Raw genomic sequence first — 23,483 nt, 5'->3', positions numbered from 1 at the left:
ATGGAGTGTAGCTCCTGGGTCCATATGCCTTTTAGGATCCTGGAACCCCACGAGGCTTTCTCTTCACCTTCATGGTCTCCCTAAAGCATTGAGGTCCAGGGTCTGTAGTCTAGGCTCTCTCCCAGGAAAGAATGAGGATCCTGAATCTGTGGGAGGCACGGGCAGCTTGGGGAAACAAGCTGATATCCTGATTTGATTCCTAGACTTAGGAGAAGTTGGTTTCAAAGCCCAAGTCCTCTCCATGGCCAGCAGAGAACCCCAAGAAGGAGAGCCTGAGAGATGGGGTAGGTAGGATGTGGGGGGCAGCAGTGCTTGCTCTACAGGTGCCAGAAAGACCTTGGGATCTGAACTTGGCCACTCCCCAGTTTGGGGACCGAGGGAAGTCGTCTGTCTCGTTGAACCTCACTTTCCTTGTCTGAATATGAGAACAACAAGGAAAACTGAAGGAGAGTGGTATGAGGGCACAAACCCAGCAGACATTAGACCCTGCCTCAACTTAAAGTGCACAGGGACACCTGGGAATGTCAAGTGATGTCCCTCTGTCCCTACCAAGGGAGTACACCCCGGCCATGTTCCATGGGCCAACTGAAGCTGAACAGGGACGACCGGGACAGGGAGAATCCATCTTTTTAGGATTGGTGCCAGGTGCCCAGCCTTCCTTTGGCTGCCTGTTTACCTAGAGTAATGAGAATAGAATTGGGGCTTGGCTGGTAGCAGCTGGGTTCTAAGAACAACCAGTCCGGCAGGCAAACATGCAGGAGGTGCTGAGTGACTAGCAGTGGTGTACTCACGTTGGTACTCCCACTGTTTTTGAGGGGGAGGGGAAGAGGCCCAGGTATGGCTACGCAAAGAAATGGGCAAATGTTAGTAGCAGGGTGTTGTGGGACCTGAGACACAAAGAGAGCCAGGCACTCTCCACATAAAACTCTAGTCATCCCATGGTCATGCATACCTTACCTGGGGTTGTGTCTTGAATAAGTACGACCAGAGACGGGCACTAGAGTACGTTCTCCGGTATTAGGTCTTTAATTATGAGGGAGCATACCTTCGTCAAAACTCATATAGCCATGACTTAAAAATCTGTTCCTTTGGGGTTGGGGATTTAGCTCAGTGGTAGAGCGCTTGCCGAGCAAGCGCAAGGCCCTGGGTTCGGTCCCCAGCTCCAAAAAAAAAAAAAAAAAAAAAAAAAAAAAGAAAAGAAAAAAAATCTGTTCCTTTTACTATTCATACATGACAATTTCTGGGGAAATAAATCATCAGTGGCTTGTAGCACGATCCCTTGGCTTCTGGGGAGACAGTCCCACACCCAGCGTGTGCCTCCAGAATGCACCCAGACCCAAACTAACCTCAGGAGCATCTTCATCTCGAGTGGTTTCTCTCTGTCGCCTCCTGGCTTTGGAGCTAGTATCCCGGAGGCTCTGTGCAGGGGGCTCCGAACTCCTGAGCAGATGTTTTGTGTCATCTTTCTAAAACCACAAAGGGGTGGAGAGAAGTCAGGTGCTGAAGTCAATCAGCCTTGTCTGTCAATCACCCTTGTCAGTCAGTCTGAGTTTTAGCCACCAGACCCCTCCCCAGCAGTCACCTCTGCTCACCATGTGCCCTTCCTGCCCCCTTCGCCCACCAAGCATCTAGTAGAGTCCTTTAAAACCATGGAGGCCACCCAGACTATCTTGCTAAGAAATTCCCTACGGTGCATATTTCAGTTGTCCCCAAGGCTCCAGGCAACACTGGGAGCAAAGCTTGAAGTGTTTCTCAGCTTCTGTCCTACTCCTATTTCCACAGCTTTGAGAAAATACTCTGACAGAAGCAACTGCACCTGCAAGCATTCATTTCTCTCTGTTCCGGATGGTGACGTGACGAGTTCCTTCAGGCTCCTGCTTTGACTTCTGCACAGTGACGGACTGCCCTGTGCTAAAGTACACCCCTCCCAGTGGCTTGCTGTCAGGTTTGTCTCATCACAGCAACAGACAGGAAACCAGAACAGAAGCTGCCACCCCTTTGCATGGAATGTCCAGACCCTGTTTCCCCTGCTGTTCTCAGTAGTCACTGGGCGATTTTTAAAATAATGGACCTATGGCTCCAGCTGCATAAGTAGCAGAGGATGGCCTTGCAGGGCACCAGTGGGGGGAGAGGCCCTTGGTCATGTGAAGGCTGGATGCCCCAGTGTAGGGGAATGTCAGAGCAGGGAGGTGGAAGGGAGTGGGTGGGTGGGTGGGTGGGTGGGGGAGTACCCTCACAGAAGCAGGGGGAGGGGTATAGGATAGGGGGTTTTTGGAGGGGAAACTGGGAAAGGAGTTAACATTTAGAGTGTAAATAAAGAAAATATCCAATAAAAGAAAAAATAAATAGAGGAAAAAAATAATGATCTTAGCTACCTTCAACAGAGAAGTGACTTCTACTGTGGACCACAAGCAATAGGTGTGTGACCCGAAACCCCACCATGTTGCAGATGTCAACACTGATCAGGTTTGGGACTTCACTGTGCCTACTCTCCTTGTCAAATAAATGTCCCTGTCACAGTTGAGTGTCCAGCTTTCTGCAGTTGTGTTTCCTGTTTTAGGGGGCTGTGATCCTGAAGCCCTGTTTAGCACTCTAAAGTACTGGAGGGCCATTTGTACCCAACACAGAAGGTTCTTGTGAAAGAGGATCTGCCCCGAGCCAGAGCTCTCAGGCTCTTGACTGCGAGTTCCAAAGACAGAATGAACAATATGCAGTCAGTGGAGTTTCCTCAAACAGACACAGGCCACTAATGAAGGGGCACGGATAGAAATAGAGGCTCAGGGGACTTGACGCAGTATTCCCCAGGCAAAGGTTCAGTGTTCACCAATTCCGAGCACTAAGCAAGTTTGAGGAACATTGTTATAGTTGATAAGGAGAATAGGCAGCAGGTACGATTCTGTTAGGGAGGGTGGCTCAGTTAGAAAGTGCTTGCCATGGAAGTCTGAGGACACAGTTGAATTGGAATCCATGTCAAGAAAGCCAGGTATGGGTATGTGTGCTCTCAACCCAGTGCAGGGGAGGAGGTAGACAGAAAGCCTAGCCTGCTTGCCTAGGTCAGTGAGAGACTTTGTCTCCAAAAGGTGAGCGGTGTCTAAGGAATGACACCAAGGTTGACCTCTGGCCTTGACATAAGCACATACATGCGAACAGGCATCTGTATACATACATGTATGTATACACATGAATGTACACATACCCACATAGGAGCCAGCAGGATGGTCCAGTGTAAAGACAGCTGCCACCAAGGTTTATGACCTAAAGACTGTCTCTTGAACTCACATGGTGGGAGGGGAGAACTGATTTGAAGGGAATGTCTTCTGATCTCCACAAGTATGCCGTGTCATGGGTGCATGCTTAAAAACGTGCCCCCTGAGACACACACACACACACACACACACACACACACACACACAGAAAGACAGAGATAGAAACAAAGAGACAGAGAGAGACAGGGACAGACAAAACAGAGCCAGAGCCAAGAACAGATAGACACATATACACACAGATAGACAAACAGAGACAGACAGAGAGAAAGAGGAGGGGGAGACAGAGCCAGGGATACACACACACACACACACACACACACACACACACAGAGAGAGAGAGAGAGAGAGAGAGAGAGAGAGAGAGAGAGAGAATGAGAGAGAGAGAGAGAGAGAGAGAGTGAATGAATTGCATTTTTGCCTTGGTGACCTAGTTGTGCATTTAATTAGCCAGGGCTATGATTCAGCATCCACAGGGTACCCAGTCTTGTTCCAGTCCCTGAAGAGAAACCTCTTAGACACAGTTTGAGAAGGATTTTAAAGGAGGGAGCCAGCCTCTGAGGTCCTGGGAGAAGGGTGTGAGAGTCTGCAAAGAGTCTGAGGCAGACACAGGCCTGGCAGTGTCAGATGTTCAGGAAGCCCACGTGACAGGAGCAGGGTGGGTCTTTGGGCAGAGAGCACAGATGACATAGCTCAAAATTCCAGGATACTTGGTTTAGCAATGATTTTTGGCTATGTTAGGGACTAATATACTCACCACACAGAGCCAGAAGCAATTTCTACTCCCACCTCAGAAATGGCCAGGAAGCAAAGGGTCACAAGTGATTCGAGGACAAACTCTAACAAGAAGGAGAACCCCCAAACAAACAAACTGCAGAGGACTGAGGAAACACAAGGTAGACAACAGCCAATTACAGTGTCCTCAGAGAGAGGAGAGAGAGAGTACTCACAAACGGGAAGTTTAGAGTCAAAACAGAGGATTCTCGAAAATGAAAACATAGAAAACAGAATTATAAGAATAAAACTAAAGAAAGCCTCCCAGCTTCATGTTACATATACATAACACATACACACACACACACACACACACACACACACACACACACACACTCTCCATCCAAGAGTTCAGGACTGCTCACAATCGTAGCTGACTAGCACAAAGGATTATATACATCAAGAGACTTGATAACGGAGAGAAAGAAGGATAGACCAAAACAATCCAGTCATTTGTGAGTTCTTGAAAGACGTGAGAGACCAAGAAAAATAATCCTCAACCAAACTTGTTTCTAGCTGGAGAAAACCAATTTCCCTGCACAACCGAGGAAATCTGGAAGAAGTCAGAGCTGCCAGAACCCAGAGTGCCCAATGGGTCTTTCCACAACTGATCAGATGTCTGCGCCTAGGTGCCAGGAGTCTACCTGAACATCCAACGTCATTTACACAGTTGCCAGTTACAGTTTACAGTTACTTAATCCCCCCTCCCTGCATACACCATATGCTTGATGCATCCTTAGGTGGCTTAACCTTTGCCTCACTTTCTACATCTGCAAAATGAGGCCACACATGGAGTTGATTCAAAAGCTGTTTGGAGAGTTCAGAGCCTAAGGCAGAGGGTCCTGCTCAGTGCCAGGGATAGACATGTCTCAAGAAACGTTAACCTCTTTCTACTCTATCATAGCTCTCACCTGGTGGATGCTCACCAATGTGGCATTTAAGGCACCTGGCCAGTTACTCCAGGCAGAAAGTCCTTAGCCCACTCCCAAGGGATGTCTGGCAACTCCAAAGCAAGAAAGAGGAATTAGACATTCGGGTGCACACATTAATTCTCCTCTGTCCCTACACGGAGCTGGGTGCATATGCTGGGTTCATGTCCAATCTTCTAACTACACCAGAGGGCACTGAAGCCTAGACAGGCTTTTGGGCGACTATTTTTCTACGGGCCCCAGGCCAGTTCCCTCTGGCCACTCACTCCATCCCCTTCCTCAGAAAACTCTGACCCTGGTTCTCCTGGAGCAGTAGGCTGCATGCAATTGCAGCCAGGAGATGCAAAGCTGGGGTTCAGGGAATGCAGCCCAGGATGCCAGGGAAGAGGAGGGCGCTCCATTCTCCCGGCCGCATTGGGACCCACCTGGAGCCGCGCGCGCAAGCGCCTCGCACGACAGCCGAGCCACAGGCCGAGGCCCAGGCCGAGTAAGGCACCCAGTAGCACTGCGGGGACCAGCAGCGTAGGCGCCGCCTGCAGGGCTTCCCGGCCCAGCTGCAGTCGCGCATCTCTCCTGCAGGTCATGAGGGCTCGGGCGGGTGACCCGCCGCATCCCGCCGCCCGCCAGCTCCTCGCCTCGGTACCCTTTCCCGCTGCGCCCGAGCCGTGGGAGGAGCTTGGACCCGCCGCTCCAAACTTTCAGCCTTTCCGGGCTAGCCCTACCGTGCACTGAGCATGCGCAGCCGAGGCGCGCCTTCCAGACAGAGGATCCCAAATGTAAGAGCAAAGGAGCACCCCTCCTCCCAGTCTCCGGAGCAAGCTTCTCTTCTGTGGTCACTGAGCGTCCAAGCTCTCTTAAACTGGCGGCCAGATTAACCCCAGCAGCACCGCAAGGTTGCTGTAGCATGTCCAGTCCAACTCCCACGCTGCTCCTGGGGCAAGTCAGCCTTCCCTAGGAGACGCTCCGCACCCGCACCCGCACCCGTACCCGACTGACTGAACTGACTGAACACTCCTTTTAATCCTGTTTTCTCCCCGAGAAAGAGTCTTCTCTTAGAGAATGAGTGGAGTGAATGTCACATTCGAGTCCCTCTAGAATCCAGACGCCTCTTTATTTTGTCTTTATGGTTCCACGTGAGCAGGATGGGAACCAGCACTTCAGCCTCTTCAAAGAAACTGCCAAGGGAGGTGCCTTTTTCAAGGTCTGACAGCTCAGAAGAAGTTGGCCTCTCTGCTCACACTTGTGGCTACAGGTCACATGCCTGCTAAGAAGACCTTCCTGTTTCCTCGGAGCATCTCTGGAAACGGGAACATCTCCTTGGTAATAACCTCATGCTGCAACTCAGTGTTGGTTGAACGCTCAGGCCTGAGCTTTAAAAACGCACAAGGTCCGGCAGTGGCACACAGCTGTCATCTCCCGGTCACTCAAGCTATTCAGGGAGTAGAGACAGATCACCTGGCTCATCTCAAAGGGGAAAAAAATTCATTAAAAATAAATGATGCTTATGGTTTTTGCCCTCTGAAGTCACTTGTTAATACTGCCCTTAATACTGCTCCAGGATGCCTGGCAATTCTCAAGGGTACAGTATTTGGAGTGAGAGTTGGTTAAGGGCACTCTAAGGCCTGCAAACTCATGGCCTTGTCTAGGTCAGGTTAAGAAAGGTGTGTGTGTGTGTGTGTGTGTGTGTGTGTGTGTGTGTGTGTGTGTGTGTGAGAGAGAGAGAGAGAGAGAGAGAGAGAGAGAGAGAGAGAGAGAGAGAGAGAGAGAGAGAGATGTGTGGAAAAGCTGATGCAGGGCTCCCTGGTAGTTGTCCAGTAGGAAATTTCACAGAAGACGTCTCTGGGTAGGGGACATTTCCAGAGCCCAGAAGGCAGACTACCTTCTTCCCCACCCCACCCCAGCTCCTCCCTCTGACTGCAGGGCTTTCTGCCCCAGTTCACTCACTGGCCAAGTGCTGGCTTCACTGTTGATGGGGCGGCTGAGCAGGTGCAAGGAGAGCCCCAGCCCTGATTTAGAAAGTGGGTGCTCCCTTGAAACTCTTCCCTGCTCCCTGTTCTTTTAAATGACTTTTCTGATGCCTCTTGGGTTTCTAACCTCGCTGAGTTGGTCTGAGGCAAGTCGGGGTTCTAACAGTGTCTCTAGGAATTCCTAGTGCTAAGACTGAGCTGCGATCTAGAGAGCCCACAGTGGGCACTAGTAGAGGCCTTGTCACTCTCAGGGAGGGAGAGTAGCTGGTGTGATTTGGGGTGAGGCACAACAAGCGAAGGAGTTGCGCAGCTCCCTCCTACGCAGCTCAGCTCTCGGCCTCCAAACTCCAGATGCCAGTGTTCCAGAAAACTTTCCTGGCGGTTCGCACTGAGCATGCTCCGCGGCGGGGCGGTCCCGGGGTCCGGAAGCTCCGCGACACTCCGGGGGCCTGTGTGGGGTCTGCAGCCACCAGATGGGGGCGACCGGTCTCACGGGCACTGGGGGACAAGCCACGTGGGTGCTGGCTGGAAATATCCTGGCCGCGGCCTTGGTACTGGGTGTGGGTCCGTGTGCGCTTCCACCCTCCTTCCCTGCCCTGGGCCCAGGGTCGCCATCCCCACCCGACCCTGTAGGACCCCGGGCAAGCTCACAGGTAAGGAGAGCAGGCACCTGTGTCTGTCTACATCCTCTGAAAGAGTCCTGCCCAGTGGGGCACAAGATCAAGTGGAGAGAGCAGCTGAACTTCTTACTTGGTGATGCTTCTCGGTGCATTCTGCACGTAGCACGGAACTCCAGAATCAGTGAAGCCTCAGGCTTGGTAGCCTTGGTAGCCACAGGCTTGTATGGGCTTTAATCCAGATCTGTACCCTACGAGTTACATGTCTGAGAGCAAATCACTTCTCATGTCTTCCTTTGTCAGGCCACTAGGACCCAAGACATCCGAAGTGGCAGTATATTAAGTTAATGCATATAGGGGTGGCAGTGCGATGGGATTGCTGGGAAGACTGGGTAGATTTGTATCTGCCTCTAGTGTCCTGGGTGGAGTAGACCACTGGCCCCATTTGTGGTTCTAGCATTAGAAAAGCACAGGGTTCCCCCTCTGCCCCATAAGCCCCTCTCTTTAAGTTAGTCCAAAACCCTCTTGCCTTCTTCTCAGACTCGTCTTGTACACGCTCCTCCCTGCACTCTGCTTCCTCTTCGGCTCAGCCATAACTTAGCTCTGACTCTTGGAGTGGGCTCCAGGAATCCAGGGCTCTTGAACCTTTCCAGGGGTCCATAGAGTCAGTGTTTTCTACTTATATTTCTCAAAAGTGACATGACATGGCAGATTCATTCACACCGAAGCAGATTTGAGCATTCAGATCTATCTATTAATTCAGACACAGGCGACTTTGCAAAAGTTTAAAACGATGCCATTGTGACTTTTTCTTTTAATTTGGGAGTGCTAGCGATTTTAACAAAGTCTCCTAGTTATATGACTTTAGGATTCTTGTTCCTATTTTAAAAATGAGAATTTGTCTATTCTGCTCTCTTTTAAATAAGTCTTTCTGTGGTGCAGGCGAAATGGAGTAAATACTGACAAATGGATTCCATATAAACCAAAGTTCTTCGGTGTGTAACGGTATGTAAAGAATCATGACGACAAGTTTAGGAGCCACTGTTCCCTTGCTATCCCTGTCTGGTTCCCTAGGGTTTGGGGATGAAATAAGCCAATTCCTCTCTGAAAGCCAATTCCTCTTCTGTGTGTCTCAGAAGGAGGCCCGTTCCTCATGTTCATGGTTTTCCTTAAAATATGATGCAATTGTACAGTTGGCTGGGATTTTAAACTGAATGCACTGTGTGTGTCCTAGGGAGGAGGAAAGAAGAGGAGAAGAAATGGAGGTAGAAAGAGGGAGTAGGAAGAGGGAGGCAGAGAGGGCAGGGAAAAGGAGAGGCTCCAATTTGGTGCTGTGAGACGTCACATGTTACAGTGCCTTTTCTGTATCCTTGTTGTCACACTGTGTTTTTGTTGTCACACTGTATTTTTGTTGCTTGTTGTTACAGTATATTTGTCGTTGTTACTACTGTCCTGCTGTTGTTTGTTTTATTGTATCCTTATTGTTGTTATACTGTGTTTTTGCTGTTATACCTATCTTCATTGTTACCACATTGTATTTTCGCTGTCACCCTATCTTTGTTATTGTTACACTGTTTCTTTGTTGTTGCTACACTGTATCTTTGTTATGTGTTGTACTGTATCATAGTTAGGCTTTTTTTTTTTATTACTGTGATAAAACCATCATAACCAAAAGCAGCTGGAGCAAAGGGTTTATTTGGTTTATGCTTCTACATCATAGTTCACCACTGAAGGAAGTCAGGACAAGAATTCAAGTAGGGCTGGAACTCGGGGCAGGAGCTGATGCAGAGGCCATGGAAGGGTGCCTCTTATTGGCTTGCTCAACATTGGCTTGCTCAGCCTGATTTTTTTATAGCGCTCAGAGCTACCAGCCCAGGGTGGTACCACCCACCTTTCTCACAGCTGGATCTTATGGAAGCATCTTTTAAATTGAGACTCCCTCCTATCTGATGACTCTAGCTTGTGTCAAGTTGACATAAAACTAGCCAGCATACACTCCATATTTGTTGTCGTTGCTGTTACAATGTATTTTTGCTGTCGTTAACTGTATCTTTGTGGTCGTGGTTGTTACATGTCATCTTTTTGTAGTTTCAGATGGTTTTGTCTCTGTGTGAAGGGAAACCATCCTCAAATGGTTCTTGAGTCCTGTGGAGAAGAATAGGGGTCTCTGGAGCCTTTTTAACTCCACTTGTTCTTTAGTGGGTGGAGTCTTCCAGGTGTCAGTGCTCAGCTTTCTCCTCTGTAGACTGGTATGACCGTGGCCAACCAGCCCCTGACAAACCCAAATTCTATTTTCAGCAGAGCCTTTGCTGACTTGTTGGGTGGACCTGTCTGTCTGTCAAATATCCCCCTCCCCCAGGCCTAAACTTGTACACTCCAGATTGCCTGCCCTCGGTCCTCATCTTGGCCTTGGTCTTAGCTGTCTTTTTCTGTGTCCCACATCCCCTCCACTGGCAGATTCTGTTTCCAAGCATGCCGACAGTTTTCACTCTTTGTAAGGATGTCTTTGGTCTCATTACCATCTATATCTTGCATGGACCTCCCTACCCCTGCCTTTGCTGATCGTTTTATCCCATTTAGAAGAGCCTCCTCTCAACTCTTCTTGCTTCAAAGCTTGTCAGTGCTCCTAGAAGAAACCAAATCTCCATTGTGACCTGAAAATCTCCGAGTTAATCCTTACCACACTCCCTCATCTTTTGTGTATGTCCTAAGTTTCTCTGTGCACTTGGCCTCTGTGTAGCTCCTTGAAGATTCTAGGCAACTTCCCATGTTGGGGCCTTTGTACATGCTGCTCCTTTGCCTGATTTCACCTCCCTTTTAGATTCCTATGGGCCCTCCATTCCTTCTCCAGGTGGTCACAGAGTCACAGAAACCTTCGAGAGAGCTTAGGCTCTCATAGGTATATGCATAGCTGCCATCCCAGGACTTGGGAGGTCAGATTCATTGGATCAGGATTTTGTCATCCCCAGTTTAGAGTGAATTCTAGGTCAGCCTAGGTTACATAAACTCCTGTCTTAAAAACCAGCCAACCAACCAGAAAACAAACCTCATTACTCTGTCCCTCTGTCACCATTTATTCCTCCCCCCACGTGGTGCTGGCTAGTTTTAACTACCAACTTATCACAACTTGGAGTCAACTGAGAAAGAAGTGAGTCTCTCTACATCAGGGTGGGCTTGGGGACATCGGTGGGGGATTTTCTTAGCTCTTAAGGTGGGAGGATGCTCCGTGAATGTGAGCAGCACTAGCCTGTGGGCTAGGCCGTGAGCTGGGTCAGAGTGAACAGAGCTGACGGAGCAGCAGCAGCAGCAGCAACAGCAGGTGGCCTGAGTGAATTTAGTTCTCTAGCCTCCTAATTGTGATGTGACAGGAATAGCTGCTTGGGGTCCTGCCTTGACTTCTCTGAAGTGATACATTGTAACCTGGAGTTCATTGTAAGCCAGACAAACCCTTCCCTCTCATGCTTTCCAGCAAGATGTTCGTCCACAGCACATCTCTCTTACTAGGTTCTAGTATTCTGTCTATATAGTTAAGTCATATAAGCAGTGTATTGTACACAGCGTATAACATAATACAAACATGCTATGTATGCATCGCATATTATTGCCTTTTTTGCACTTTTCTTAAGTCTCCTGAGGACATATTTGGTGATTTCTCAGAGCAGCTAACCGCCGGCATCTACTGTGTGCCTTTTGTACCTAGATCCTGCCTAGATCCTGGTCTGGAGCAATCACCAATTTCTCAATACCTTTACTTCTAGTCCTGACGCTCAGTCCAATGCTTGTTGGTTGCACGGGAGTGATTTTTTTATAGTTTCTAATGAAGAGTGTGCAGGAATGATGATGGGGGTGGCACAGCAGTCACAGGGACAGGAAGGGCCCACTCACTCCCTGGGCCACTGTATGCACAATCCTGCGCTAACTGCTCTGTGTACATTGTCCAGTTCAATTCCTCAAAGCATGAAACAAAATGTGTGATTTGTCCTCTCTATTGTTACGGAGACTATGGTGGTGATGTGTGTAGTTGAAGGGAGCATGCGCAATAGACCTGGCACCCTAGGCTTTTGCTCAAAGACACTTAGTCCCATAAGGAAGTGCTTTGTGGACCTGAACATAAAGGCTCAGGACCAAGTGGGCATCTGTCCTTTCCTGTTGGGAGCTGAACTCCATGTGGCTATTGAAATGGGAAGTGCAAAGTGTACTTAAGGGTCCCTGTGACTGGAGGTGCCTGAGACAACTCCATTAAGCTCAGTCCTTCTATGCAAAGACCCTGTGGTACCAGTGGGCGGTAAGAAGAAAGTGTGGGGTTGGTGTGGAAACTGGGTGTTCAAGTCAGCCATTCATTAAGGATGCCCAGGAGGGTGCCCCAGGGCTAGACTCTGTCATGAGAATGTGACATATCAAGATCAGTCCCGATTTTGGAGGGCCCCTCATTCTCTCATCTGGAGGAAGAGAGTAAGTAGTGGTGTTGGTGGGTATGTGGTATAGCAGTGGGGCTTGGTGAGTCACACAAAGTAGGCAGCATGAACGGGAGCAGATGTGGCAGGCACTGTCCACAGGTGTGATTGGGGAGCTGTCCATGTGAAAGGCAGAAAGGAGCTTTCTGGTGAGGCTCTGCTATTCTGAGTGAGTGGGTGTTGCCTTACCTCTCCAACCCGAATCGGCCCGTACAAAGAAAATGCAACTCGATTAATATGAAAACAATCTAGCGTCTAGATTGGGCAGATCCACCCTACACTGTCCTATTCCTCGCTCCCAAATCCCTCATCACTTGCACCTTTTATTTGCCAGGTCTCCAGCTTCTTCTCCCACGACTCCTCTCTCCTCGCTTTTTTCCTTTTTTCCCCTCCTCCTGACTCCTCCCCTCTCGCTCCTGACTCCTCCCTCTGCCCAAATCTCTCGCTCTTGCCTTTATTTTGCAGAATCAACATCAAAACAGAGAGAACTCCAAGGCAAACCACAACAAGTGGGCAGCCTGGATGGGTTTGGTTTCAGGTTGCCCCAAGTACCATGTTCTGATGTAGAAATAGCTTTACGACGTTACTATGGTTAACAGAATAAAAGAAAGCCCTAAAGCAATGCGGTTTTCAAATTCGTTAGTGCAAATATCTGACAGGTTATAGCAAAGAGGGGGTCTCACATGCTGTCTGATGACATTCTTAGCTTTTGGGTTGGTGAAAGCTAGAGATCTGCTAAGTTAATACTCTTCAGAAGGTTTTACGTGGTAGTCGTAGGATGCTAGATCAGATAGAAATAGGGGAATGAATTGGCTATTAAGGAGGCTAATCATTTGAATCTGGGCTTGCAATATCCCAACTCTCCACAATCAGGGACCTGCAGATGGATCAGTCAGTTCTGTAGAATCCTTGGGGCAGACTCGCTTCTCCTCCTTCCCCCGGGGAACTTCACTGCTGTGTAGCACTGGAGAGTGAATGCATGGGTAAAGAAGACTGTCCTGATGAAGTCCTAGACAGAAAGGAACAAGATAATGTGAACAGGAAGAAAGGCCACGGATGGTCTAAACTGACAAAGAATTTGTGTTGCATCCCAACTTTCGACTGTGGTCTCTTAAGACATCTCCAAGAGCTCTCCATCCCAGCATATTCCTTCCATCTCATTTCTGAGCCCATTACAGTCAAGTCCATACCTGACACCCAGTCCAAAGCTACATCAGAGCTCCCAGGGATTCACTGTAGCATTGTACACGGACTCCTTCTTGATAAGTCAGCTAGACACAGGTATTTTGTTACAGTAGCATGGGAGGACTCAGACACTCACCTGCTGGTAACTCCCATGAGTACACCTTGCCTTGGGTCCACTCAGTTCTGGTGTCCTCTTGTTCTAGTGCATAGCAGCCAGTGGGCAAAGGATAGGAGTGCAGCAGAGGCAGGATCATTATCGGGCACAAAGGACCAGAAAACTCAGAGCTCCCAGTTGCCCTGGTCTAGAAGCCCAGTGTGGATGGAAGAGAGGCTGATGTAAGGTTTGCTTAGGTCATTACTTGGTGTGTGTGGCACAGGACCTGGCACACTGAGGTGATCCATCCAGTATTGCTCTTCTTTCTCTTCCTCCTCTTCCTCTTCCTCCTCCTCCTCCTTCTCTTCCTCCTCCTCCTCCTCCTCCTCCTCTTCCTCCTCCTCCTCCTCCTCCATCACCATCACCACCACCACACACCACATGCTGGGAAGAGCTGGAACCTTCTAGGGCCCAGTGGGGTACACAGGTTCAATTGGACTCAGCTGGAACCAGAGTTCATCTCCTCACTTTGGCTAAGCAAGCTTCCTGGAAGTTTTCAGATAGTCACCTTTTGGAGAGGGATTTGAGGTTCAGAGAGGCCGAGTGACTTGTCCAATGACACAAAGTAAATAAGTGCTAATACCTAGAACACAGCTTTCTGGATTTCATATCCTGGGTTTTTTTTTTTATTCATTTATTATATATAAGTACACTGTAGCTGTCTTCAGATACACCGGAAGAGGGCATCGGATCTCTTTACAGATGGTTGTGAGCCACCATGTGGTTGCTGGGAATTGAACTCAGGACCTCTGGAAGAGTAGTCGGGTGCTCTTAACTGCTGAGCCATCTCTCCAGCCCCCATATCCTGGGTTTTATCTCCCAGTCTGATAAATGGCTGCTGCATCGGGCCCAGGTCAGAAGAAGCTGTGATTCGTGTTACGACTCCTCCTTCCTCCCAGGCTTTGATTCAGGATCCTTTAACACTATTTAAATGAAATATTTCAAGTCCCTGAAAACTGTGATCAGCAGAAACAATCCCTGCGGTGTCCTTTGAAGACTTCCTCATCTTACATTTCCATTAGACAGGTGGAACATGAAGTTTTTCTCACTCTCTAAGGATTTTTGTGTTTTATTGTAGCACAGCGATATTTCAAGAGATGCCCAAGGTCCCTCAGAGAACGGAGTGATATTTCAAAAATGCTCGCTGGTAAGTTTCCAGGGGAGAAAATAATTGGATTCACCCTCACCCCCAATCTCTGAAGTCATTGTGTATTTGGAAACTAGGGAAGAGTAGGTCTGTGCAATGAATAGAACAGGAGACCCGAGCTCGATGGCCTCACTGGGTTTGTTGGGGCCATTTGATTAGAAGTCACTGTTAGTAAAAACCCAGTGGTCAGAGCAGAGATGAAAGGCTGGTATGTTTATCACACATGATGCTTTGGTACTTTGTGTGTGTGTGTGTGTGTGTGTGTGTGTGTGTGTGTGTGTGTGTGTGTGTGCATAGAGGCCAGAGGAAGATGTCAGGTGACTTCCTTAATCACACCCCATCTTGTCTGTTAAGACAGAACCTCTTACTTGAACTAGAGCTCGCCAGGGCAGCTAGTAGAGCTAGTCAGCTTGCTCCAGGGATCTGGTCTCTTCTTGGCATTTACATAGGTTCTGAGGGTCTGAACTCTGGTCTTCACACTTGTATATCTAATGATTGACCCACTGAGTCATCTCCCAAGCCTGGGAATAATATATTTTCTAACAGTTCTGTGAGCGGGGGCGGGGGTGGGGCAGGCCTTTAATGCCGAGGCCTTCGGGATGAAGGGGATCCAGATTCAAACACAGTAAGTCATACATAGGTTGGGGCTGAACCTGGTGGAGGGGACCCACTGGAAAGCAAATGACCCTAAGAGCTCTGGCTGTGGAGTCAGGACTGCATCTTTAGTGACTCAGGTAGAGGTGTTATTTCCTGCTTTAGAATACCAGGTGCCACAGTGACCCCGTCCTGACTAGGTTTGGTACTCAGGAGCTTTCACTGTGGAAGAAATGAGTTCACTGAATCTCAGGGCACTGGTTTCTCTGAAAGTGTCCCTAAGTCACAGCTTGATAAGTGATGGTCGACACCCCCACGCCCCTGCTCCCAACTCTCACATCAGGTAGCGCCTGATAGAGTCTGGGATCCTCTTCGAGGCCTTCTGGTCATCATAGGAAGCCAGACTGACAGGAGTCTGTCCTCACTCACGTTCCCCTGTCCTAGGTGTCTGGGCAGAGCGAATCGCAGACCATGCATGTGCAGCTGTCAGTGAACAACACCAGGACGCCCATGTCAGCCAACCTTTCGGACCTGCTTGTGCTGGATGACATCACTGGCCTCACTGTGAAGGAGTCACCTGGAAATGTGACTCAGGAAGGAATCCAGACTTTTAGAAAGCGGTTTCTGCAAGGTAATCACGTATGCTTCGGGCCACTATGGGTTGTGCGTTACAGTGTGTTACCTGTGTTCCCCTCAGGGAGGGCCACAGCAGAGCTAGCCTACCACGGCAAGCCAGGACACTATCCTTCACCCTCTGTCCCTGCTGCCAATAAAATATCCCCATGTTTTCCAGTAAAACCATGGGCTTCCTATTTGCTTTAGACAGGGGTGGGGTTGGGGAAGAAGTGGCAGGTATTTTAAGATAGTCTCAGTTTTATCCAAATCAGCTGCAGTTGGATACAATGGTAGATCAATGAATTACAGGGAGTCCATGACACATCACCACTTCATAGTGACCCTTCACCCTGCTGACCGGAGTTACAGGAAAATGGACAGGTCTTTTAGAGTTGTTCTGGGCAAGCACAAATGTGGATTGTTGTCATCTCAGAAGTACTATCGTGTTATATTTAGACGTGGACGCCCTTGTGTAAGCATGTTGTTCATTGATGTGTAATCAGGTTTCCATTACTGTCATGGAATCTGTGTTTTATGAAGGGGAATGGTTCATTTTGGCTCTTAGTTCTAGAAGTTTCAGGCCTCATTGCCTTAGGCCTGTGGTGATGGTGACGTGTGGCGTCAGAGCAGTTTACCTTATTATTGTGTAGAACTGAAAGAAGGAAAGAAGACAACAATTGGGGTTCCACGATCCCTTCTGAGGATAGACCCTGTTGCCTGGAACTGTCTGCCTTTGGACAGTTCACCCACCTGCCTGCCAATAGTCCCACAGACCTCAGAGCAGGTCTTCAACACACAGGCCTTTGGGGGACAATGCAGAGCCAAAGGGTAGCTTGTAGTGTGGACTGCTGGCTTCCACAGGGTCCTCCTCAGTTGAGGTATCCCTGACTAATTAGTTAACTTCAGAGCCATGATTTCTCTCAGGAGGTTGGAGCTTCCTTTCTTCTTGGCAAACGTCTCGTGTACGAATGAGTAACCTGAAGCTGGAGTGGGTGGGGAGCTCTCTCGAGGCCATGGCCACCAGTCATGCTGAGATGGAAGCCGGCAGACTGACCCTCATCAGCCCTGGGTACCTGCTATAGCCGCATCCCTTCATCTGACCACACCCACTTCTGATGTGTGGCCCACACTGCAAAGCGTTGCTCACTTGACCCTTCAGCTCTGAATCTTTTAACACAGTGCTATTGACAGAAGCTAGTGGAGCAGTCCACAGCCAGTGACCTGGTTGGTGGCTCTGGTTTAGATGAGATTCTAAAATTTTCGTGTCCCAGCTAAGCCACCCCAGAGCTCTCCTTTCCATGATATAGAAATGAATTTTCCAAATGATTCCTATGTTGACGTGTAGAGAATAGCACGTGGGCTGTGAGTGGAGCTCAGGCAGTCTGGGATTCCTCTGGAATCACAGCCTGACTATATGGCTTCCAGCAAGCCCCTGAGCAGTTAGGACTTCAGAGATCCTGTGCATCTTGCCTCACAGCATGACTCTAGGGTGCTGAGTGAGGTCATATGACATGGCCTTTAGCCTAGTCAGGGCCTGGCCTTGGCCTTTGGCTCCCTTTCAATCAGTGCCCTTCCCAGCTGTGGGCTTACTACCTACCCCTTGCTTTCCAGTGTCTTTATGGCTCTCACTCCTGTTGGGTCATGTCTGTTCTGACCCTGTCCCTCAGACATGGTGCACAATGGTGGTCCCTCTGTCCTACTTATGACATGCACGTCTCTATTCCATGAGGATCGGTCTTAGGGTTATCATTCCTGGACGTTCTACTTGATTTTCAACTCCACCCCCGTCCCAATGCCCCCAGCCTCCAGTCTCCCACAGGGACATTGACTGTCCCTACTCTAGCTATGTCTCACTCTAAGTACTAACTAAATGTGCACAGGTCCCCTTGCCTGCACCAAGCATGGTGCCACCCACTGGGCAAGGTCAGGGTCATAGGGATGGAGAGAGATATCAACACAACCCAGCCTGGCCTGTAGGAAGTGGCTTGGGTTTGTCATCTTTTGATTCTTGGTGCTGTTTTCTCCCATCTATTCCAGGCTTTTGCTCTGTCCAGGAGGCTGTGTTCCCTGAGAACGCAGTCCAAGTCACCTGTTCCTGAGCTCACCCGACTGGTGCTCAATGGTGGCTTTCAAGTTAGGAGACAGGGCAACCATTATCCAATGACTGACTCTAAAATCAAATGGCCAATCAGACTCCAGTTTTCTGCCTCTCTGACTCCATTACCATCATCATCCTCTGACACCCCCTCCTTTTATTAAAACAAGTATAATTTAGCCTGGCCGGTCTCAGTCACAGTGTCTCTTCCACACTACGAAAGGGAACAGGTTTTTTATGTTAAACCTCAGCACCCTCTGGGGGCACATGCAGGAATGCTCTGGGTGAAAAGACTCTCTCTGGTCTGGGGAGGTGTCTGAGACTGCCTTCCCCTTCTCAACATTTTAGCTTTTGTCCTCATGAGAAACCCAACTGGACATGTTGATTTTTCCGGACAAACTAATTCCCAGACTCCATGCGCATCTCCCCTGCTTTCTACACAGGGGTCTTGCCGTCTCTAAGCTAACTGTAGTCTATCAGCTCTGTCATCCATCTGCTGGACTGGCACTCTCAGGAGCTGAGGGTCCTGCTTTCTGTGTGTAGAGCTCTGGTGAGAGCTCAGGGGACTATGCTACAGACTGAGAAAGGGCCCGAGAGACCAGCCTTCTGCTTGTGGCTGGGAGGCCTTGAGCAAATTCTAACTTACTCTCCCCGCTGGATCACTCCCAGAATCCCCTGGAGTGTATGAAATCCTGATGCTTCTTGCTGGGAATCTGGGCTCGTGAGCAGCTGTGGCAGGTACAGGGTTGCAGGGGCCAGGGTTGTGGCTAGGCCAGGGGGAATGGCTACTTAGGGATGGGGCTTGGTGTGGGGATGCCTGTCCCCTTCTTGACCTGCACTTGCTGTCTCTGAGCAGTGGGAGAGTGCTACTCCGTCAGCTACATGGCCTCGCTGGACCCCACAGCCCTTGGGCCTGGAGAGAGCCTGGATCTTCCCGCCCAGCTCATCTTTCAGAGACCCTCACAGGTAAACTTGTCACCCTTGCTTGGGACCTGCCACTGTCCTGGATGGCTGCTTGGATATACTGAGCACAAGGGCATAGGAAAAGTTCTCTCTTCCTCCCTCCTTCTCTACTTCCTCCCTCTGTACTTCCTCCCTCCTTCTTCCCTCCTTCCCTCCTTCCTTCCCTCCCTCCCTGTTTCCTTCTTCCATATTCCTCCCTCCTTCCCCCTCCCTCCCTCCTTCTCTTCCTTCTGTCCCCTTTCCCTTCTTCCTTTTCCTGGGTGGATGTCACCTGCTAACTTGGGTAGCTTCCCTGTTAAAAGCCTTCTCTCCTCCCTTCTCTTCCATGTTCCATATTAATTAGTTTAATTTTCCAGCCACCATGCGGCTCCCATTTCACAAACGAGACAGCCGAGTCACACAGAGATGAACACCTTGCCTGAGTTTGGACTGGCAGCACTGCCTCAATCCAGTTCTCCACAGAGAGCTGTGACCCTTGGCCCTCAGGACATGGGTTTGAGTTGCCACACTCTCCAGTAGAGAAGCTGCAGTCCTAGTCCCACTGTTTCTCAAAGAGGCTTTAGAAGTTGGACAAACCCTTCGTCACCCAGCAGACAGGGGCTGAATTCACAACTGAATTCAGGTGTGTGGGTTGGGCATGGGTCAGACTCCATGTGACTGAAGCGTTTCTTTCCTCTCTTTCTCAGAACAGAACTCAGCTAAGAGCCCGCTTTACCATCACCGTGGAAGAAAAGATAATGGTAAGACAATCTTCAGGTCCATCCTGGTCTGGGATGGAGAAAGGGGGGTGTGTGTGGAGGGAGATGGAGGAGGGGGAGGGGGAGAGAGAGAGGGAGGGGGAGGAGGAGGGGGAGGAGAGTGGCTCCATAGTGTGTACTGGCTCACACGATGGTGGAGGCAGAGAAGTCCCTGCATGCCAGCCATGTGGCCTAGTCCAAGTTGGAAGGCCTCAGGCCTGGGATACTGATGGTGTGACTCATCCGGGGATACAAGTCTGAGAACCTAGTGCTCATTGGTGTGTGGCCTACAGTCTTAGGCAGAAGAATCTTGAATTCTGTGATCCAGGAACCAGACAAGAGGAATGTGTCCCTGCATCAGGAGAGACAGACAGGCAGATAGACAGACAGACAAACAGACAGACAGATGCATCTTGTCCTTGGATTGGTTCCATTCTGGTCCAGCCAGCTTGGTAGCACCTGTGCATACTCACACGGAGTGGGTCTGGGTGTTGTCCCAGTTCACCCCCAGGTAGGGTGGGTCTGGGAGGCTCCTAACAACATTCATATACTGGGTATATCTTTCTGTTTTGTCTTACCTGCTATCTCCCTCAGATGCTCCCAAAGTCAGAATTTCCCCTGATGTTCCTTGACCCCCATCAAGCTGTGACCAAACTACACAGAGACACCTCATACTTCCTCAGCATCTCAGATCTCCTGAGCAGCTCACACATGCTTAATCTTGTCATCACTGACACAGGCTCGTGGGGGAGATTCCATTATTAAATCACTTTTATTTCAGAGATGGGGAAACTGAGGTCACATAGTTTGCCAAAGATCCTACATTTAGGATGGCATGTTCTCTGAGGCCACTCCTAGTCTTGGTGATCCCAGAGAACAACTGTTAAGTTGTTCTCATGGCTCTGATTGAACTAGTGAAAGGTCACTTGACGATTAGCTTGTCAGGACCTAGGATCACTCTAAAGACACACAGTTGGTCAATGAGCGCATCTCTAGGGAGGTGTAACCCTGAATGTAGCTGTCATTGTCTCCATATGCAGGGGCTTTAGACTAAGGAGAGAGCAGGCTAAACAGCAGTGTTCATTCCTCTCTGCTTCCCGAATGTGGATATGATGTGAACAGCTGCCTCTCACTCCTGCTGCTGTGCCTTCCTGCCATGATGGACTGTAACCTGAATGAAACTCCTCCTCCCTTAAGTCGCTTTGTCAGGTGTTCGGTCATGGCAAGGAGTAAAGTGACTTAAACAGCCACACAGCCAAGTTAGCCAAGGGGACAGGTGAAGTCTAGAGAAAGTCCTCATTGACCTTCAGGTCCTGGGGAGGGGTACTCCCCAGCCATGAGTCACAGGTGCTTCTGTGACATTCTTCAGGGGCTGAGTGCTACACAGGTACCTCGTGCCTGGGTCACACCACCTCCTGACTCCGGGAGGAGGAGGAGGCAGGTACTCAGTAGGGACTGCACCATTTATACAACATGCCAAGTGGATTGTGGCCTCCCTCCTGGATGTGGTCCCCAGATCCTGGTCAAGGTCCAAGTTCACAGACTGGCCTTTAGAGAAAAGAAGGACAACAAGGCCAAGCTTGTCAACTCTTGCTTGCAGGGCTGGCAGATGGCCTTTGATTCCAGATATTCTGCTAGCAAACCCCACAGCTATGTGGTGGCGATCAGTACCTCCTAGGGGCCAAAGTCCTGCTCAGAAGAGATGGAAGGGAAACCAGCTCTGTCTTTTAGCAAGCCTGCGATTCAATGGGGGGCAGTTAAGGATGTGTAGATCATGGTTTTCTTTGTTGGTTTGAGATCTCCAAAGGAAGGAGCCTGGTCTAATTTGTCCCGTGTCCCCTTTACTGCTTTATCTGGTAGGTGACAATCATTCAGCAAATATCCCTTGATTGAGTTGATTGTCAGCAATGATGACTACCAGTCAGTTTAAGAAGTGGCAGATGAATACTCTGGTTTCTCTTCAGATCGTATAAATCTTTCGCCTTTTACTAAAGAAGTGGCAGATGCCCTCATGATTACGGTGAAGAATGTTCTCTCAATGAATGTGCCCTACCTTCCAAAGCCTCACCCTCCCACAGGGTTGGAAAGGGGCCATTTTCAGGCTGCAGGCTGCCCCTCGACAGGTACCCTCTGTGCAGTGGAGACATGGGGCATGTGAACATGAGATGTCCCAGTGTTGTGGGTATAGTGGGCTTTACAACCACATGGCCTGTTGTGAATCCTGACTCTTCGCTGTCCGTATGTGGCCCTCAGCATGTTCTAGCCTGTCTGGGCCTCCACTTTCCCAGACATAAAGTGAGAACGGGACCATGGACTTCTCTCCAGGCAAATGGGTTAGTTTATGCAGAGCACTGTGCTTCTTTAAGTCTGTGAACACCAGCACCTGTTCCTGGTGTCATTTTTATGCAGCAAGAGAGCAACGCCAACGTGCCAGTGTATCACTTAGAATGACTGTTGTTGCCATTATGGTCTCAGGCTCAGTGTTGTACCTGGGGAACTGCACTGGTACCAGAAGCATCTGTGAGGCCCAGTGTAGTGTTCTAGGGACTGGAGTCTGTTGTGCAGAGCCTCAGGGTTAAGCTAATGTTGACTATAGGATTGGCACACCCTCCTTCAGGTTTCCTGGGGAGAGACCCTTGGCTCTGCGTATGCTCAGAAATACTGAGACACCTTTATAGGTGACAGGGGTGTACTGGCAGGAGACCGGTGGCTGGAGGAATGCCAGTACTGTCATCAGACAGAACAATGGAACGTATCTGCTTGCTATGTGGCCACCATGCCAGAGCATCAGGATGGAGCAACTACCGTCCTGCCTCTTTAATTTTACCTCAAACTAACAAGGCACCTGGTTAAGGAAAACAAGGCCATAAGAAGAAGTTTCTTCTTAGTTTATTGCCCAAATCCCTGGCCTCCTCAAGTTCCTGGTGAGGAGAGTCTCTGAGAGTATTCCATAGTGTCGGATGTGAACTGCAGGTCTTGGATTCCTACCTGCTACTTGTGGACTGTGCACTGTCAGCTGGCAGGCACCTAGATGGTGGGTTGCAATGCTTGATGGGAAGGGTCCCAGGAGCCATGGAGACAGACAGAGTTGTCGGGGGGAGACAGACACACTGAAAGAGAGAGACATAGACACACACACACACACACACACACACACACACACACACACACAAAGAGAGAGAGAGCCAGAGACACACCTAGAGACATAGACACACACAGAGAAAGACAGACACACAAACACACACAGATATATTGAGAGAAAGACAGAGAGACAGACACACACACACACACACACACACACACGGAGAGAGAAAGAGAGGAGAGAGAGAGAGAGAGAGGAGAGAGAGAGAGAGAGAGAGAGAGAGAGAGAGAGAGAGAGAGAGAGAGAGAGTGTTTTGCCAATGGTCACGGTGGCCAAAGTCCACTGCGAGCTGTCCTTCCATGGAGATAGAGAATTTATCTGTGTGTTCATGTAGTAAAGTGATGTTTTATTAAATGGAAAGAAGATGGTGTCCTGTGTAATCTCTTGAAATAAGACAGAAGTGAATGCTCTAGTCAGACCAAAATATAAATAGATAAAGTAATATGTAGAAAGTCAATATGAGTAATAGTCTGGGGAGTTTGAATAGAAACTGCCTGGAATTTTACTTTTAAAAACAACAGCAAGGAGGATAAGTGAGAAACTCAAGGAGGTATTTATAGAAAAGACAAGTAATATGTAAAGAGCATGCATTAACTAACAAGAAGATGAATTACATACCAGGTGGCTAGCTAAGAAGTGAGACTTCTCAAACACATGGTTTTATTGGGAGCCCTTGAAGCCTGTTAGATGTACTGCTATTAGCAAAACCATGAGGCTTTGAGCTGAGGTGGTGTTGTACATGATTACTGTCTTCCTTAGGACACCGAGCTCTTTCCTTAGGGTGTTCTGACTGAGGCTACATCAGAAAAGTTAACCCTCTCGACTCCATCAAGAGCCACTGGTACTC

At 49.2% G+C, this 23,483-nt stretch overlaps 2 protein-coding genes across 10 annotated transcripts in view; one reads left to right on the top strand and one right to left on the bottom strand.

The window, feature by feature from the left end:
• Evc (EvC ciliary complex subunit 1) overlaps positions 1–5,638 on the bottom strand; it is a 43,713-nt gene extending 38,075 nt beyond the window's left edge. For 6 of the 7 annotated variants that reach the window (XR_015636539.1, XM_087582552.1, XM_087582555.1 and 3 more), the window contains exons 1-2: positions 5,392–5,638; positions 1,347–1,466 (exon numbers count right to left, since the gene is read on the bottom strand). Coding sequence is in view for 3 of the 7 variants with exons in the window: in XM_087582552.1 (XP_087438678.1) it covers positions 1,347–1,466; positions 5,392–5,550 (279 nt within the window). In the remaining 4 variants the exon portion in view is untranslated. 7 annotated transcript variants of the gene reach the window in all.
• Positions 5,639–7,327: 1,689 nt separating this feature from the next.
• Evc2 (EvC ciliary complex subunit 2) overlaps positions 7,328–23,483 on the top strand; it is an 87,977-nt gene continuing 71,821 nt past the window's right edge. The window contains exons 1-5 of one of the 3 annotated variants that reach the window (XM_087582548.1): positions 7,328–7,586; positions 14,422–14,490; positions 15,529–15,715; positions 18,651–18,760; positions 19,444–19,497. In XM_087582548.1, the coding sequence (XP_087438674.1) occupies positions 7,407–7,586; positions 14,422–14,490; positions 15,529–15,715; positions 18,651–18,760; positions 19,444–19,497 (600 nt within the window). In that variant the 5' untranslated portion in view covers positions 7,328–7,406. 3 annotated transcript variants of the gene reach the window in all.

Source organism: Rattus norvegicus, chromosome 14 (genome assembly GCF_021556685.1).
Source record: "Rattus norvegicus strain SHRSP/BbbUtx chromosome 14, alternate assembly SHRSP_T2T, whole genome shotgun sequence".
In the NCBI taxonomy this organism is placed as follows: domain Eukaryota; kingdom Metazoa; phylum Chordata; class Mammalia; order Rodentia; family Muridae; genus Rattus; species Rattus norvegicus.
The sequence above is the reverse complement of the archived record's forward strand: the minus strand, read 5'-3'. Positions and strand labels throughout refer to the sequence as shown.